Source organism: Pipistrellus kuhlii, unplaced genomic scaffold (assembly GCF_014108245.1).
Source record: "Pipistrellus kuhlii isolate mPipKuh1 unplaced genomic scaffold, mPipKuh1.p scaffold_m20_p_37, whole genome shotgun sequence".
NCBI classification, from domain to species: domain Eukaryota; kingdom Metazoa; phylum Chordata; class Mammalia; order Chiroptera; family Vespertilionidae; genus Pipistrellus; species Pipistrellus kuhlii.
The window spans coordinates 1,246,319-1,260,689 of record NW_023425537.1 but is presented as its reverse complement, the minus strand read 5'-3'; the positions used below and the strand labels follow the sequence as shown (position 1 = coordinate 1,260,689).

The 14,371-nt window shown below is 57.9% G+C and overlaps 1 protein-coding gene across 1 annotated transcript; it reads left to right on the top strand.

The window, feature by feature from the left end:
* The first annotated feature begins 8,599 nt into the window (after positions 1-8,599).
* Positions 8,600-13,386, top strand: SOX9 (SRY-box transcription factor 9). The gene is made up of 3 exons (XM_036407639.2): positions 8,600-9,442; positions 10,346-10,599; positions 11,089-13,386. Exons 1-3 carry the CDS (start codon positions 9,012-9,014, stop codon positions 11,961-11,963), a joined length of 1,560 nt encoding a protein of 519 aa, XP_036263532.1. The 5' UTR covers positions 8,600-9,011; the 3' UTR covers positions 11,964-13,386.
* The last annotated feature ends 985 nt before the right edge of the window (positions 13,387-14,371 follow it).

Here is a 14,371-nt window from a genome sequence, read left to right as displayed (position 1 = left end):
CTGATATGTTAATAATGATTTCAGTTTGTGGTTTGATTGTTTTCTCAAAACCTGTAAATCCAGGCCAGACGTGTATGAGAGATGGCGATCTGAGAGCCTTCTATCCGACACTCCAAACAGTCTCCGAAGGCGCAGCCCCGACGCCCTTTCTCACAGAGAAAGGTCAAAGGGTAGGGAATGTAGAAGCGAGTTCCAGGGCAGGAATGTCCCCCTAAACAGCACAAGCAGCCACCTCCGGGGCACACGTGGAGGGCAGCCACAAAGACATCCCATCTTGCCGAAACCAGTTTGGCTCAGTGCATAAAGCGTCGGCCTGTGGACTGAAATGTCCCAGGTTCAATTCTGGTCAAGGGCATGTACCTTGGTTGCAGGCACATCCCCAGTAGGAGGTGTGCAAGAGGCAACTGATAGATGATTCCTCTCTCTACCCCTCTCTCTTCCTCTCTGTAAAAAATCAATAAAATATATTTTTAAAAAAAAGACATCCCATCTAACTGCCCGGGGTCCCACTCTGTGCCTGGTAGCTGTCATCCACCATTAGATACTCACCACTTTGACTATATTTTGCTCATTCATCCCCTCGATGAGTATTTACTTAGCAAGGTCTATGTGGCACTGAGATCAGGGGAAAGACTGTCCTGTCCTCAGGGAGATCATCGTTCAGTGACGGGCATCGAGGCGCAAAGAACAAGGACAGCCCAGAGAGGCACGCACAAGCACGTAAGGATACAGAGAAGGAAGCAAGCGTCTGTTCCTGGGGTGACGTCCAGTCTTCACGGTGTGGGGAGGAGAGGGGGAACAGTCAGGCTTTGAACTGGATCTCTATCTCCCCTGGAAGTCGAGCTGCCTCCCAGACTGAGAACACACGGGGCCTTAGTAGTCATTTACACCATAGTCTGAATGAGTCTCACATCCTTCCAAGGAAAACATCTCTTTTCTTTGGTCTTGGGAAGACACCCTTTCCTTGCAATGGGAGGGGGTCTCTGCAAACAAAGCTTTTGGAGGAGGCATCCCCCGCACACGAGAAAGGAAAGGCTTGAAGATGGGGAGCAAGTCGGTCTACAGTACATACAGGAGGGCGGGGCCGGTTCCGCCCAGGGGTCATTTGCGAAGGACAGACGTGGGAGAGACCCTGGAGTCGGGGCTGCTCTTAGGAATGTGCAAAGGTGGGCCCGTCCACAAGTCTCTCCCTCCTGAGGAAGCGCTGCCTGGGATGTTTCAGAATCAAGGTATTAATGTTTCCTTTGAATCCATTCTGTGTGTGTGTGTGTGTGTGTGTGTGTTTTCTGATTACAGTGTGCACTCAGTGTTATTCTGTGTCAGTTTCAGAGGCACAGCAAAGTGGGTGAACTTTACAGAGTGGTCCCCCCGCTGCTTGAGGTTCCCGCCTGGCCCCGTACAGAGCTATCAGGATAGTATCGATTACATTCATGTCCCTGACTCTTCTGTAACGACCAGCTTGTACTGCATAACCTCTCCCCCTTCTCACCCGTCGAGCCCCTCCTTCAGTCTCCAGGGCAGCCTCGCTCACACTCCTGGTCTGCCTGCCTTCCGTCCCTCCGCTGCCTCCCCTGTGCAGGTCGGCCTCTTGGCCTGGTGTTACTACCCCCGGAGTGGCTGAGGCCGGTCTCAGGCCTCGCTGGGCTCAGGAAGGCGGGCCCAGGGGTAAATGCCCCCCCCCCCCCCAATGCCATGCTTCCCTCAGCCCTGATTCCTAGAGGAGGGTCCAGACCCAGAGAACCTTCTAAGCGCCAGGAAAATGAAAAGCAATTAGTGACTTTTGCTTCAGGCGGAATCTAAAGGGGGGATGGGGGGGGGGGAGGAATGAAATCTTGGCGCCCCGCAAGACTCTGCCTCCCCGGGCCTCTTCCGGAACCACAGTGTTCAGCCCACTCAGCGCTGGGCCAATGCCACCCTCTCCTCCCCCTGAAGATTTCTTTGCTCCTGGAAAATCATCTGGAAACTGTCATCACCACTGCGCCGGTTGGCAGATGTCCCCCAAAGAGAGAGTGAAATGTACCACACACTACAAGGCATTTCTGGGCGCAGACCAAGAGGGGGGGAAAGGGGGGGGGGGAGGCCGTGGCTCAGGTGAAGGGCAGCTCAGCCTTGCGCCAGGGAGAGCAGAGAGGGTACCCCAGGGGGCCAGAGGGTGGAAAGGACCCTACCCTGAGCCAGGGTCCCTGGACCACTCCTCCCCAGGCTGGGCCTTCCCCTCTGAGGGAGCCGCAAGCTGGGAGACAGCTTTCTGGAACCCGTGCATTCCCTCAGAGCAAGAAGAGGGGGGTTCCTGGCAGAGGCAGAGAAAGAGGGTCTCGGCACAGGGAGCCCAGAGGGCGGGCAGGGCAGAGTGTGGGTGGCGGAGGCTGAATTCCGATTTAACATCCACACACACACACACACACACACACACACACACGGAGACAGTCACAGCAGGGACCCCAAGCTTGTCCCCTGTGGGTGTCCGGCACAGAGTTAAGCCTCAAGCGTTATCTGGTGACTGTTGGGCTCACTGGGACCGGCAGGTGAGGGAAGAAGGACAGGGGCAGGGAGGATAGAGAGGACACGGACCCGCTGTCTCCACCGCATTGCAACCAGAAGTCTACTTTGTCACCTTGTGTCCTGCCTAGGGCCCAGCCTCGGATCTGCACCCCGATCCTGCTCCCCACTCCTCCGTCTGCCACGCGGCGCACATGTGCAAGCACCTGGTTTGCTGTCCCTGACGCCTCATGCATCTACGGCTCAAACGAAGACAGGATGTGGCTCTTTTAAGGAGATGCTGGAGCCAGGTCCTGATGGGGGGTGTGGGGGGTGGATGCTGAGCAAATGGGTCTGAGCCAAAACCCTCCACCCCGCCTGCCTTTCCTACCAGCGACAGCAGCCTCAGCCTGACACCGCCTCTTCTCCTGGCTGCTCAGAGAAACGCCTCCACCTCCGAGGGGTCTCCATTGCTCCAATAAGGTGAGCGTTTGAGGGGAAGATGCCTACACATAGCGAGGGCCCTCTCGAACTCCATCTTGGTTTGAAGACTAACAGACGCCCTGATGTTTGCATCTGACAGGACCCCAGCCCGCATGACACCGGGAGCTGCGTATCTGTCTCTGTGCTGCACGTGGAGGTGAAGGCGGATGGGACCGAGAAGGCTTCTGCCCACCCGAGCTGGGTTCCCTGAGCTTCCAGGCGCCCCAGTGGGACACAATATTTTGCCACCAGTCCCTGCCTGCTCCAGGCTTCAGGCTCTCCCTCGGGTTTCAGCCAACCTGGGAAGGGGGGTGAGGGGATGGGGGGTGCGGCGCACTCCCAGGACAATGTGGGAAGCAGAACAGGCTGTCCTTCCTCACACTTTGTCCTAGAGATAGTGACAAGGACACAGTGAGGTTTTCTAGGGAGGGGACCCACACACACCAAAAAAAGACCTGACCCTCTCTCCTACACCAGACCAAAATTCACACTCATCAAAATGAATGAATGAATGAGTGAATGAATGAATGACAGGTGGGCAGAAGGAAAGAAAAGGGGGGCGGGGGGGGGGGAACCCTGCTTTCTCAAAAGCCCAGGTATGTCTCCTGGAGGCTGGGAGCATAGCAGACACACATTTGCTTCTCTCTGCAAATGCCCCAGGATGGAGTGGGACCTGGGACAGGCTGACAGAAGGCAAGGACTCGCCTCGCACCCAGAGCTCAATGAGAAATAAACAGCGGTCCTGGTTGTCTGCCCCTCCCCGCCCCCCTCCCCCACACACACCCTTGGACTTCTCAAAGGCCCAGGGCGGTTTCCAGGCTCTGAGGCCGCCCCCCCCCACTCCTAGTTTTTGTGTCCTGACAGCCCCAAACACCCTCCGGGCCTGTGCCCCCACCCTACACGCCTCACTCACTCCCAAGGAAACTCCTAAGTTGGGGGCTGACCTCACGACCTTGGCCCTCCTGGGGCCCTGGGGGCAAAGCGCAGAGGGCAGGCGACCCGGCCTGGCTCAGCCGCCCCAGAGGAGAAGCCAGCTCCCAGCAGGGAGGACGCCCGGTTGGGTCCCTAAAACCATGGGTTCTGGACACCGGGGAGACGCTCTCTCCGCCCCAGGTACCTCCCGGCCCCGCTGAGAAGGACACCGGATATTTCCTACAAAACTGGCTATTCATAGCGTTTCTCCCTTTCCCTGGTGTGATGGCAGCATTCCCCGTTAATAAAGATCCCAGAAAATCAGAGTGCCTTCAGCTGGAACTGAAGCCCCCCCTGGAGAGCCCAGCCGGCCCCAGGGGACCATCAAAAAGTGTCCGGGCACCCAGCTCCTTTCTGGCGCTGTGCTGCTGGTCCTACACCCCCCAACCCCACCCCCCCGCTGGAGAGGTGACCTGAGGGGAGGAGGGGGTGCAGGTACGAATCCTCGCCCTTCGGAGGCTGAGGGCCCTGGGCCCTGGAGTCCCCGCTGACTCTATTTGCATGTTTAAGTCCCAAAGGCGAAGGCACCCTCAGCCAGGATGTCAGATTTTTAAAAGGAGCACTGAGGAAGGAGGTCTGGGGGGGACTTGCCTGGGAACTTTCCCATGCCCCCCCCCCACCCCTGCAGGCTGTTCCAGGGGTGACTCTCTGTGCTCCCTTGTGCCTTGATTAACCACAGATGTTTTGGGGGCAAGTTGGGATTTTTAAAAGTGAGAGAAAGGGGGGAAAGGCACACAGTCCCTTTGGGACTGAAACGTCCCACTTCCCACGTTCTTCCCCCTCCCCCCTCCCCCCTCCCGGGGAGAGCCAGCCAGCCCAGAGAAGCCAGCAGTTCTGTCTCTGGCTCAGGTGCTGGTTTGAACCCCACCCTTCTCAGGCCCCCCACATGGGCGATGCTTCACATCTCCCTCACCACCACCCCCTGTCCCTCTCATCCCTCTTTCTCTCCGGAAACAGAAAAGGGGAAAAACACAAAAGCACCTTGGCCTTCAGTTCTAGGGGTGCGCGGGGTGGGAGTGGTGGTGGGGGCACAGGCGTCTGTGCACACAGAGCTTAGACCTTTGATGACCCAGGGCAGCGTGTCCGGGGGTTACTTGTGGTCGGCCCCGCATGGTATTCACTGCACCCGTATTACGGAGCCATCTGCAACTCTCCTTCCCGTTTTGGCTGCAGCCATCCAGCCTGGAGCCTGTCTGAGCCTTACCGGCTGCTCCTTCCGAAGAGAGCGGAGCCCCCGGGCATGAAGAGCCACCAGCCACAGGCTCCATGCCCAGGGAAACGCACCCATGACCGGGAGCGCCTGGGAGTGCAGGGCATGGGGACTGAGGGCCCACCAGGGACGGGGGTCTTTCACCTGCAGGGAACAAGCCCTGGGGAGCCAGCCGGAGAAGGCGGGGGGGGGGGGCACCTCTCTAGAAAAGGTGGCCAGGCTGAGCTCCTGGGGAGACCCCGCTGCTCACCCCAACCAGATTCTTCTAGGAGGCCCGTCCCTGCTGAAGACGGATTCAGGCATGGTCCCCACTTTTGCTAAGAAATATGGTGAAGGGAGGTTATGCCCCTTCATCCCTCAGGTATGGGGAACCCCACCCCAGGACCCAGCCCCACCCCCTGGCAGCCCGGTGAGCACCGCCCCGCAGAGCCAGGAAAAGCGCTCTGTGCCAACAACTCCGGCTCCGGCCTGGGCTCCCTGTGTAGACTCGCAGGGAGGTTGGCGGCCCGGCTGGAGAAATTGAGCCTGGCGCCGGCCCCCCAGACGCCTAAAGAGGGAGAAGGGGGAGGAGGGTCCCAGACCCTGGCTTCCCGAGGTCTCCCCTGGGGATCCGCTCGCACCTCCAAGTCTCTGCTCCCCGCGCAGACCCTTTGCATGTAGCCGAATGCGCGTCGCTGCTACATGCAAAGGGCAGCTGGTTGCTTTTCCCTTTCCTGACCAGCGCCCCTTCCCTCGGCTAACACTGGGCCGAGGGCCTCAGTTTCCCCATCTGTAGCGCAGCGAACTGAATGGGGGTGGGGGAGCTGGCACCCAGACCCCAGAAGACATTCAGGACTGCCTCACTGGCAATGGATGGTCTCTATGCATCCGGCTCGGCCTGGCCCTAGCTCGCCTAGCAGAGGGCATCGCCTGGCACCGGGGAGGCGGGGTGGGGGTGGGGGCACCCTGCCAGTGGTCTGGGTCTCCGCGTTCTGTGCAGAATAGAATTGTCAGGCACGGGGAGCGCGCTTTTTATCCGCCGGGTCCTCTATAGACACGGGCTGCCCAGAGGAGGGTCCTCGCGGGAGGGCACACCGTGACACTCGGAATTTCTGCAGATAAATCTGGCGGCAGAGCAGTCCTGATGGAGAGGGACAGGCACCCTCCACCACCGCTAGCAGCGTTCTCCTGCGCTTTCTGCGAGCCGAGACCGTTTCTGGGCTTTTGGCGCCCCCTCTGGATGCGGCTGAGAATTGCAGCCCGGTTTTTAAGTCAACTGATTGTTTTTACCGCGTTTTCCAAAAAAAAGATACAAGAACACAAAATGCTTGCATCAAACAAACAGAAAATGTACACAATACTATCACTTGCTATGTAAAGCGCTGCGTGTTTTATGTCCTGCTATAAAAAATGTATTAAAATAGGCTTACGTGTGTAGGTTTTTGTTTTTTTTACCAATATTTAGTGAAATGTTCCAAACTAGCTCCAAGTCATGGTCGCCTTCAGTGCCTTTTACGCCGGGAAACAGGAGAATTACGATGAAATGCAACTAAATACAGACGCCTTGGTTAAAACCTCTGCCCCAAGTTCTGGTGTCTGAGCCTCCTTCTGGATCAGTTGCCTACAAATCCCACAGTCAGTCATATCCACGAATGTCCCCTCCCCAGGACCCAGGATTCAGTCCATACTATGCGGGACTTTTTTCTCTCCAAAATAAGGACAAAGTCGTTCTTATTTTTCCCCAGCATATTCGGAAGCCATGAACGCAAGACTGCTGTTCTCTTAACCTCCTGTTAAACTCTAAGATCACCAGGACATCCACTGTGAGTTACCTTCGATTAAAAAGTAAAATACTGTTGAACAGGGTTGCAACTCACTACTTTCTGCACAGTCCCGTTTCCTATAAGAAATGTCCAGCTCTTTGGAAGAAAACAAAATTTTTGAAAATTCCTTAAGGGAAAAAAAAAACGTCCTTGAAATCAGAGGCCCCCCGCAATTTGCAAATTAGAAATAAACAAGTCTCTGGTATGATTCCGGCCGGCCGAGTCACAAGAACCATCATTTACATCGAGGTGAATATTTGCCGGAGCCAGGAAAGGGGTGGGTGGGGGAGGGAAATGTTGAAAATTAATAAGAGTTTTGCTCCGTTGGGCGATTAGTTATGATTCCGAAAGAAGTAACCCTCGGACGACTAAAGTTTTTCTTCTCCCCCAGAAAAAGATACCCAGCCAGACTCTCAGCATACGTGTAAACACGAAAGCTGGTGCTCAAATCACACTGGAAAGACATCAGACACCCCCACCCCTCCACAGAAGTCCCTACTGTCTGCGAGTCACAAAAGGACCGGACTGTAAAGCGGGGTCCCCAGGCGCTCCCCGCTCCAGGTGACGGTGAAGGAGGGGATTGCCGGCAGGCACGGGACCGCCGGAGTGGCCTGTTTCGCCTGCAGCGGGACCTATCAGTCTAGCCTTTTGCAAACTGAGCGACTGGCCTCAGCCTGGCGGCCCCGGGGCGGCCCCGCTCGCCCAGTTAGGTAACCTCTCAGAGCCAGTTTGCACACTCTTTCCAGTTTGCACACTCTTTCCAGTTTGCAACTCGGCCGGGAGATGGAGAGCGGACCCTCACAGCAGTGGCCCTGTCACCGGGGCGCTTTGGCGGGGTGGGGGGCTTGGAGGTGGGGGGCTGGAGGAGAAATTGTCGGAGTTCAAGGTCGGCGTGGACTGAGGACGGCTCTGCCAGCGAGTGAGCAAGCGATCCAGCGAGCGCGGGGCTGCACGGCCGCCTGCAGCCGCCTTCCCTGCCGCTTGCGCGGGGAGCTAGCTCTGGTTTTCATTGATTCCCTTTGCAAAAGCGCAGCCAGATCCCCGACCGGCCTCGCCGGCCCCAGCGAACCGGAGCCTGCTCCCCTATTTATATGGGTTATTACAGGGGAACGGCGGGCGCTGAGTCACAGAAACATTTGTTGCAAGAAAGCCATTCCTGAGCACAAGCTCCTCCACCAGGCTGCGCGAAGCGGAGGGACTGCCTCTCACACACTGTGAACGCCGGCTCCTGCCCGGGACCGCGGGGAAAGCTCCGAGGAGCAGTGCTTTGGGGATGGGGTAGGTCCTAGGCTAGACGTGCGCGCGCACACGCGCGCCCACACACACACACACACACACACACACACACACACGGAGATCCGCGCAGAAACGCACCAAAAACTTCTGACATTGCAAGAGGAGAGCACGGCAAACTTACACACTTGGATGTCCCGGGTCCCCCGCCTTTCCAGCAGCACCCCCCCCCCCTACACACACCCCCCTTAACCGCCCGCCGCCGCGGCAGCCGGCAGCCCTCCCCGCCCAGCGCCGCCCCGCCCTCTGGTCACCCAGCCCAGCACCGCGATCCTCCCCGCCCCCCTCCATTCCCGTCCAATCAGCTGCCCACCGGACCCGGATTGGCTGGCCGGAGCCGAGGTGCGGGGGGAGTATTTATTAAAGAGCCGCCGGGCCGGCAGGCGGAGAGCGGAGAGCAGAGCTTGACATTGACTGGGAGCTCCAGTGGCGCCACGACTCGCCAGTTTCTCCCCAGGAACTTTTCTTTGCAGGAGGAGAGGGAAAAGGGGTGCGATCGCCCCCGCTTTCGCTCTTTCTTCCCCTCCTCCTCCTCCTCCTCCTCCTCTCCAGTCCGCCTTACCCCCCTGGAAGCGGGCAGCTGCGGGCTGGGCACCCCGCGCCCCCCCAAGGGCTCCCAGCCGCCGCTGAGCGACACGCCAGGCGCCCCGGGAGCCGCTCGCCCCGCGCCCGGGCCGCCGAGGGCAGAGGAGCCCGCGCCCCGCGCCCCCGAGCCGTCGCCGCGGCTTCTCTCCTTCCCCGGCCGCCCCTCGCCCCCTCCCCCGGGCCCGCGCATGAATCTCCTGGACCCCTTCATGAAGATGACCGAAGAGCAGGACAAGGGCCTGTCCGGCGCCCCCAGCCCCACCATGTCCGAGGACTCGGCCGGCTCGCCCTGCCCCTCGGGCTCCGGCTCCGACACGGAGAACACGCGGCCCCAGGAGAACACCTTCCCCAAGGGCGAGCCGGACCTGAAGAAGGAGAGCGAGGAGGACAAGTTCCCCGTGTGCATCCGCGAGGCCGTCAGCCAGGTGCTCAAGGGCTACGACTGGACGCTGGTGCCCATGCCCGTGCGCGTCAACGGCTCCAGCAAGAACAAGCCGCACGTCAAGCGGCCCATGAACGCCTTCATGGTGTGGGCGCAGGCGGCGCGCCGCAAGCTGGCCGACCAGTACCCGCACCTGCACAACGCCGAGCTCAGCAAGACGCTGGGCAAGCTCTGGAGGTAGGGGGCGGCCGGGGGCTCCGGGTGGGGGGCCGTGGGAGGGGTGCGCGGGCCCAGACCCCCTCTCCCTGCCCCGCCTCCCGCAGCGGGCGGGGTGGGGCCGGAGGGGGTGGGGACGCGGTGGTGTAACTTGGCTCGGAGTTTGACAAAGTTCTTGGATGGCTCCAGGGGAGGGAGGAGGGGGCGGGGGCGGGGAGGGGGGGGTTGGGGGGAGTGGAGGGATGGATGGACGGCCAGCGGGTGGGAGAAGGCCGGTGGGAAGCACGCACGGCGGGAGGGGGCCGGCCTGAGGAACCGCAATCCCAAACGGGGGCTGGAGCGCAGAGTGAAGTCCGCTTCTCTCCCCGGGAACTGCGGGCTTTGGGTGGCTCTGCGCTCAGGGAGTGCGGATGGAGGGCGGGGAGAGAAACCGAGGCTAGAGGACCCCCCCCCCCCGCCCTAAGCAGAAGGGGGCGGAGGAGGGAGGCTCCTGGAAATGGATGGGAGCAGTGTTGGGGGGGGGGGGGAACAGGAGGGGCTCCTTGCAAATGGAATGGGATTTTTGGGAAGGGCTTGAAGGGAGAGGAGGGTGGGGTGGGGTGGGGTGGGAGAGGGAGAACTCCGGTAGCAGAGGCATTAAGAGCCTGGCGGCCAAGACTATTTCCATCCGCAGCGTTTCCAAAATAGAAGGGAAGGGAGAGGGCGGGGCGCGGAGTGACCCCTCATGTCCCACTAACAGAATGGGGGAGACTTTATTTTTTACTTTTGTTTAAGAAAAGTTAGGAGCTGTAGCAGTGGCTGGAAAGCAGGGGCTGGGGGGAGACAGGGTTGTGCGCAAAAGCAGCACGGAGAGGTGGGGGTCCCCTCCCGCCCCCGCCGCCGGCCTCACAGCCCCCCCCTTTCCCCGCGCCCCCTCGCGCACAGGCTGCTGAACGAGAGCGAGAAGCGGCCCTTCGTGGAGGAGGCGGAGCGGCTGCGCGTGCAGCACAAGAAGGACCACCCGGACTACAAGTACCAGCCGCGCCGCCGGAAGTCCGTCAAGAACGGCCAGGCCGAGGCCGAGGAGGCGGCCGAGCAGACGCACATCTCCCCCAACGCCATCTTCAAGGCGCTGCAGGCCGACTCGCCGCACTCCTCCTCGGGCATGAGCGAGGTGCACTCCCCCGGCGAGCACTCCGGTGAGTCCCCGGGGGGCGCCCCTGAGCCCCAGCCGCGGCCGCCTGGCGCACCCCGGGCCTCCCCGAAGAGGCGCCGCTTGGGGACTTTGCACCACCGGGGAGCGGGGGCCAACATCCCCCACCCCTAACCACACACACACATCACACACACACACACACACACACACACACACACACCGACTTTTATTGCAGGAGGTAAATGCCTTCACAGCTTTGCTGGACGTCACCCCTCTTTCCTTTGCTCCCCAACTGCAAACACACACCGGGCTCCCCCAAGGAGCAATTTGGTGGAGGGCCCTCAGGTGCCCCCGATGGAAGGAGATGGCCCGGTGTGTGCCGGCAGGATAATTACTGATTACAGGAGGGGACTTGGGGGCCCTTGGACCCTTCATCAGGGAGGGAGGGTCTCCGGAGGATTCCCAAAACCAGGGCCTTTTGCACACACCCCTTGCTCATCTTCCTCTGCTTTTTCTCTTTTACGGCCTGCAGGGCAATCCCAGGGCCCCCCGACGCCGCCGACCACCCCCAAGACCGACGTGCAGCAGCCGGGCAAGGCCGACCTGAAGCGCGAGGGGCGCGCCCTGCCCGAGGGGGGCCCCCGCCAGCCCCCCATCGACTTCCGCGACGTGGACATCGGCGAGCTGAGCAGCGACGTCATCTCCAACATCGAGACCTTCGACGTCAACGAGTTCGACCAGTACCTGCCCCCGAACGGCCACCCCGGGGTGCCGGCCACGCACGGCCAGGTCAGCTACACGGGCAGCTACGGCATCAGCAGCGGCACCGCAGCGGCGGCGGCGGCCCCGGCGGGCGCGGGCGGCCACGTGTGGATGTCCAAGCAGCAGGCGCCGCCGCCGCAGCCGCCCCCGCAGGCCCCGCAGCCCCCGCAGCAGCCCCCCCAGCAGCAGCCCCCGCAGGCGGCCCCGCAGCCCCCGCAGGCCCCGCAGCCGCCGGCGCACACGCTCACCCCGCTGGGCGGCGAGGCGGGCCCGGCGCAGCGGCCGCACATCAAGACGGAGCAGCTGAGCCCCAGCCACTACAGCGAGCAGCAGCAGCCGTCGCCCGCCGCGCAGCAGATCGCCTACAGCCCCTTCGGCCTCCCGCACTACAGCCCGTCCTACCCGCCCATCACCCGCGCGCAGTACGACTACAGCGACCACCAGGGCTCCGGCGGCTCCTACTACAGCCACGCGGCCGGCCAGGGCTCCGCCGGCCTCTACTCCACCTTCACCTACATGAACCCCGCGGCGCAGCGGCCCATGTACACGCCCATCGCCGACCCCTCCGGGGTGCCCTCCATCCCGCAGACCCACAGCCCCCAGCACTGGGAACAGCCCGTCTACACACAGCTCACCAGACCCTGAGGAGCCCAGCTCGGAGACAAAGGGGGATGGATGATGATGGAACCCCTCACCGAAGAAAGAAAGAAAAGAAAAAAAAAGAAAACCAATCCACCACGATTTCTGTGCATTTGGACATGACTATTTTTTTTTTTCTTCTTCTTCTTCTCATTCCGTAAGGACATGGTAAGCTACAAGGCAAACTCTGGGACCCAGATGCCAAGGCAGACACATTTGGCTGTCCAAAAACGCGCACGCCCACCTTGCTGGAGGCAGGCAGTGGCCAGGCCACTGGGGCCCTTCCAGGGACCCTGGGGCATCTCCGCAGGAGGCCGGACTTGTTGGAAGTCGTCTTTGCAGCCAGCTCCAGGAGGATGGAGACCCCGTGGGACCGACCGTGTTTGCTCACTCTCTCGGCCTGTTTGGACTCTTGTAATTATTTTTTAGCCGTAATTAAAGAAGAAAGTCCTCTGTGAGGAATATTCTCTATTTTAAATATTTTTTAGTATGTACTGTGTATGATGCATTACCATTTTGAGGGGATTTATACGTATTTTTAGATTTAAAGCAAAAAATTAAATGCTCTTATTTTTCCAACAGCTAAAACTACTTTAGTGGAACAAGTGCGCCCTAGCTTTTTCTCGCGACCAGAGTATTTTTGTACAGATTTGCTTTCTCTTACAAAAAAAAAAAAGAAAAGAAAAGAAAAAAAAAGTGTCGTATTAACATTTTAAAAACCCCCACAGGTTTGTGTTATGAGATGAGATGGGGGAGGGGGGGCGGGGTGTTAGCTTTGCTTAATGCCTCTGGCTTTCTGATTGGAGAGGAGCTGCCTTAGACAAATAAAGGCCTTATTTTGCAAGTATGGACCTACACACGTTAGTCTAGAGAAGCATATGGTAAGCGATATCACGTATATATTTTTTAAATGAGAGAAAGAAGAAAAAAACACCTTGAGCCTTAAAATGTGCTGCTGATAAATACATGCGCTCTCTTCTAGTGCATCTATTTCCTCCTGCGTTCGCCTGGTCACGGAAGTCTCAAGCAAGAAGCGAAAGGCAAGGAGAGGAAATGTGATTTGGAGATGTTTCAGCAGCCAGTCAGTGCCTCCCCTCCCCCACCCCACCCCCTGCCCTCTGCCCCCTGCCCCCTGATTGCCTGGCCCCATGTGGCAGCCACCTCCCAGTCACCTGTGCCTCTCTGAACACCAGCAGTTCACCTTCAAGACATTCCACGTGCTCAAATTATTTATTTTGTAAGGAGAGGTTTACATTAAAAAAAAAAAATACAAAAAAAAAAATCCCCCCTTTAAAATAGGTTGTTGGAGCCTTCCTCAAAGGGTATGGTCATCCTGTTAAATTATGTTCTTAACTGTAACCAGTTGTGTTTTTTTTTTAATTTATCTCTTTAATCTTTTTTTGTATTATTAAAAGCAAGTTTCTTTGGACTCCTTGTCCTAGATTTGTATAAATATGCCTTTTTGTCCATCCTTGTATTTTTTTTTTCCTTTGTCTTTTTTTGTTGAAAAACTGGAAACTTGTTTCTCTTTTTTTTTTTTTTTCTTTGTACAAATGAGAGGTTTCAAATGTAGTGTATCACTGAGTCCTTTGCAGTGTTTTCTGCCACAGATCCCCTGGCCGCCGACGCGGTGTGCGTGTGTGAGACACGGGACAGCGGGAGCCCGTGGCGCCCATTCCTCTGCATGTTCCCTTGGAGAGAGGGAGGAAAGAGGGAGGGGCCAGCCCGCCGCCAGACCTGAATTCTTCATTATCTCTGTGGCTGGAGCGTTTGAGGATTGCTTTTTAAAAAAGACAGCAAACTTTTTTTTTATTTAAAAAAAAAAAAAGATATATTAACAGTTTTAGAAGTCAGTAGAATAAAACCTTAAAGCACTCTTATAATACGGCATCTTTCCATTTCTGTATAAAAGCAGATCTTTTTAAAAAAAAAAATATTTCTGTAACTTAAAAAAAAAAAACCTGGCATTTAAATCATATTTTGTCTTTTAGGTTAAGGTTTGGTTCGTGTTTGTGTTTTTGTTTGTTTCCTTGTCCCCTTCCCTGTATACCCCGAAACTTTTGTCCTCTCTGTGAAACTTATCTTTTTCTCTCTCTCTTTTTTTTTTGTATATTATTGTTTACAATAAATATACATTGCAATAAAAGAGCGCTGCCCTGTGGACTTACTCACCCCTTTCTCTTGGGAAAAGAGTGGCTTGAAGAACGCGGCCACAGAAGAGATGGTTGCCTGCGAGGTTTTGGTTTTTAAGTGCGCTCTTGGCAGTCCTGAAACCGGCCCTGGGAAGACTGTGCCCTCAAACACGGACACACCAAGACCTAGTCCAGTGCCACCCCCTCAGGGCGCCCGGAGAATCACGTGCCCGTAGTTGCCCGCCCAGGCAAGCGTGTGGTGTGGACGCCGGGAGGGCATGT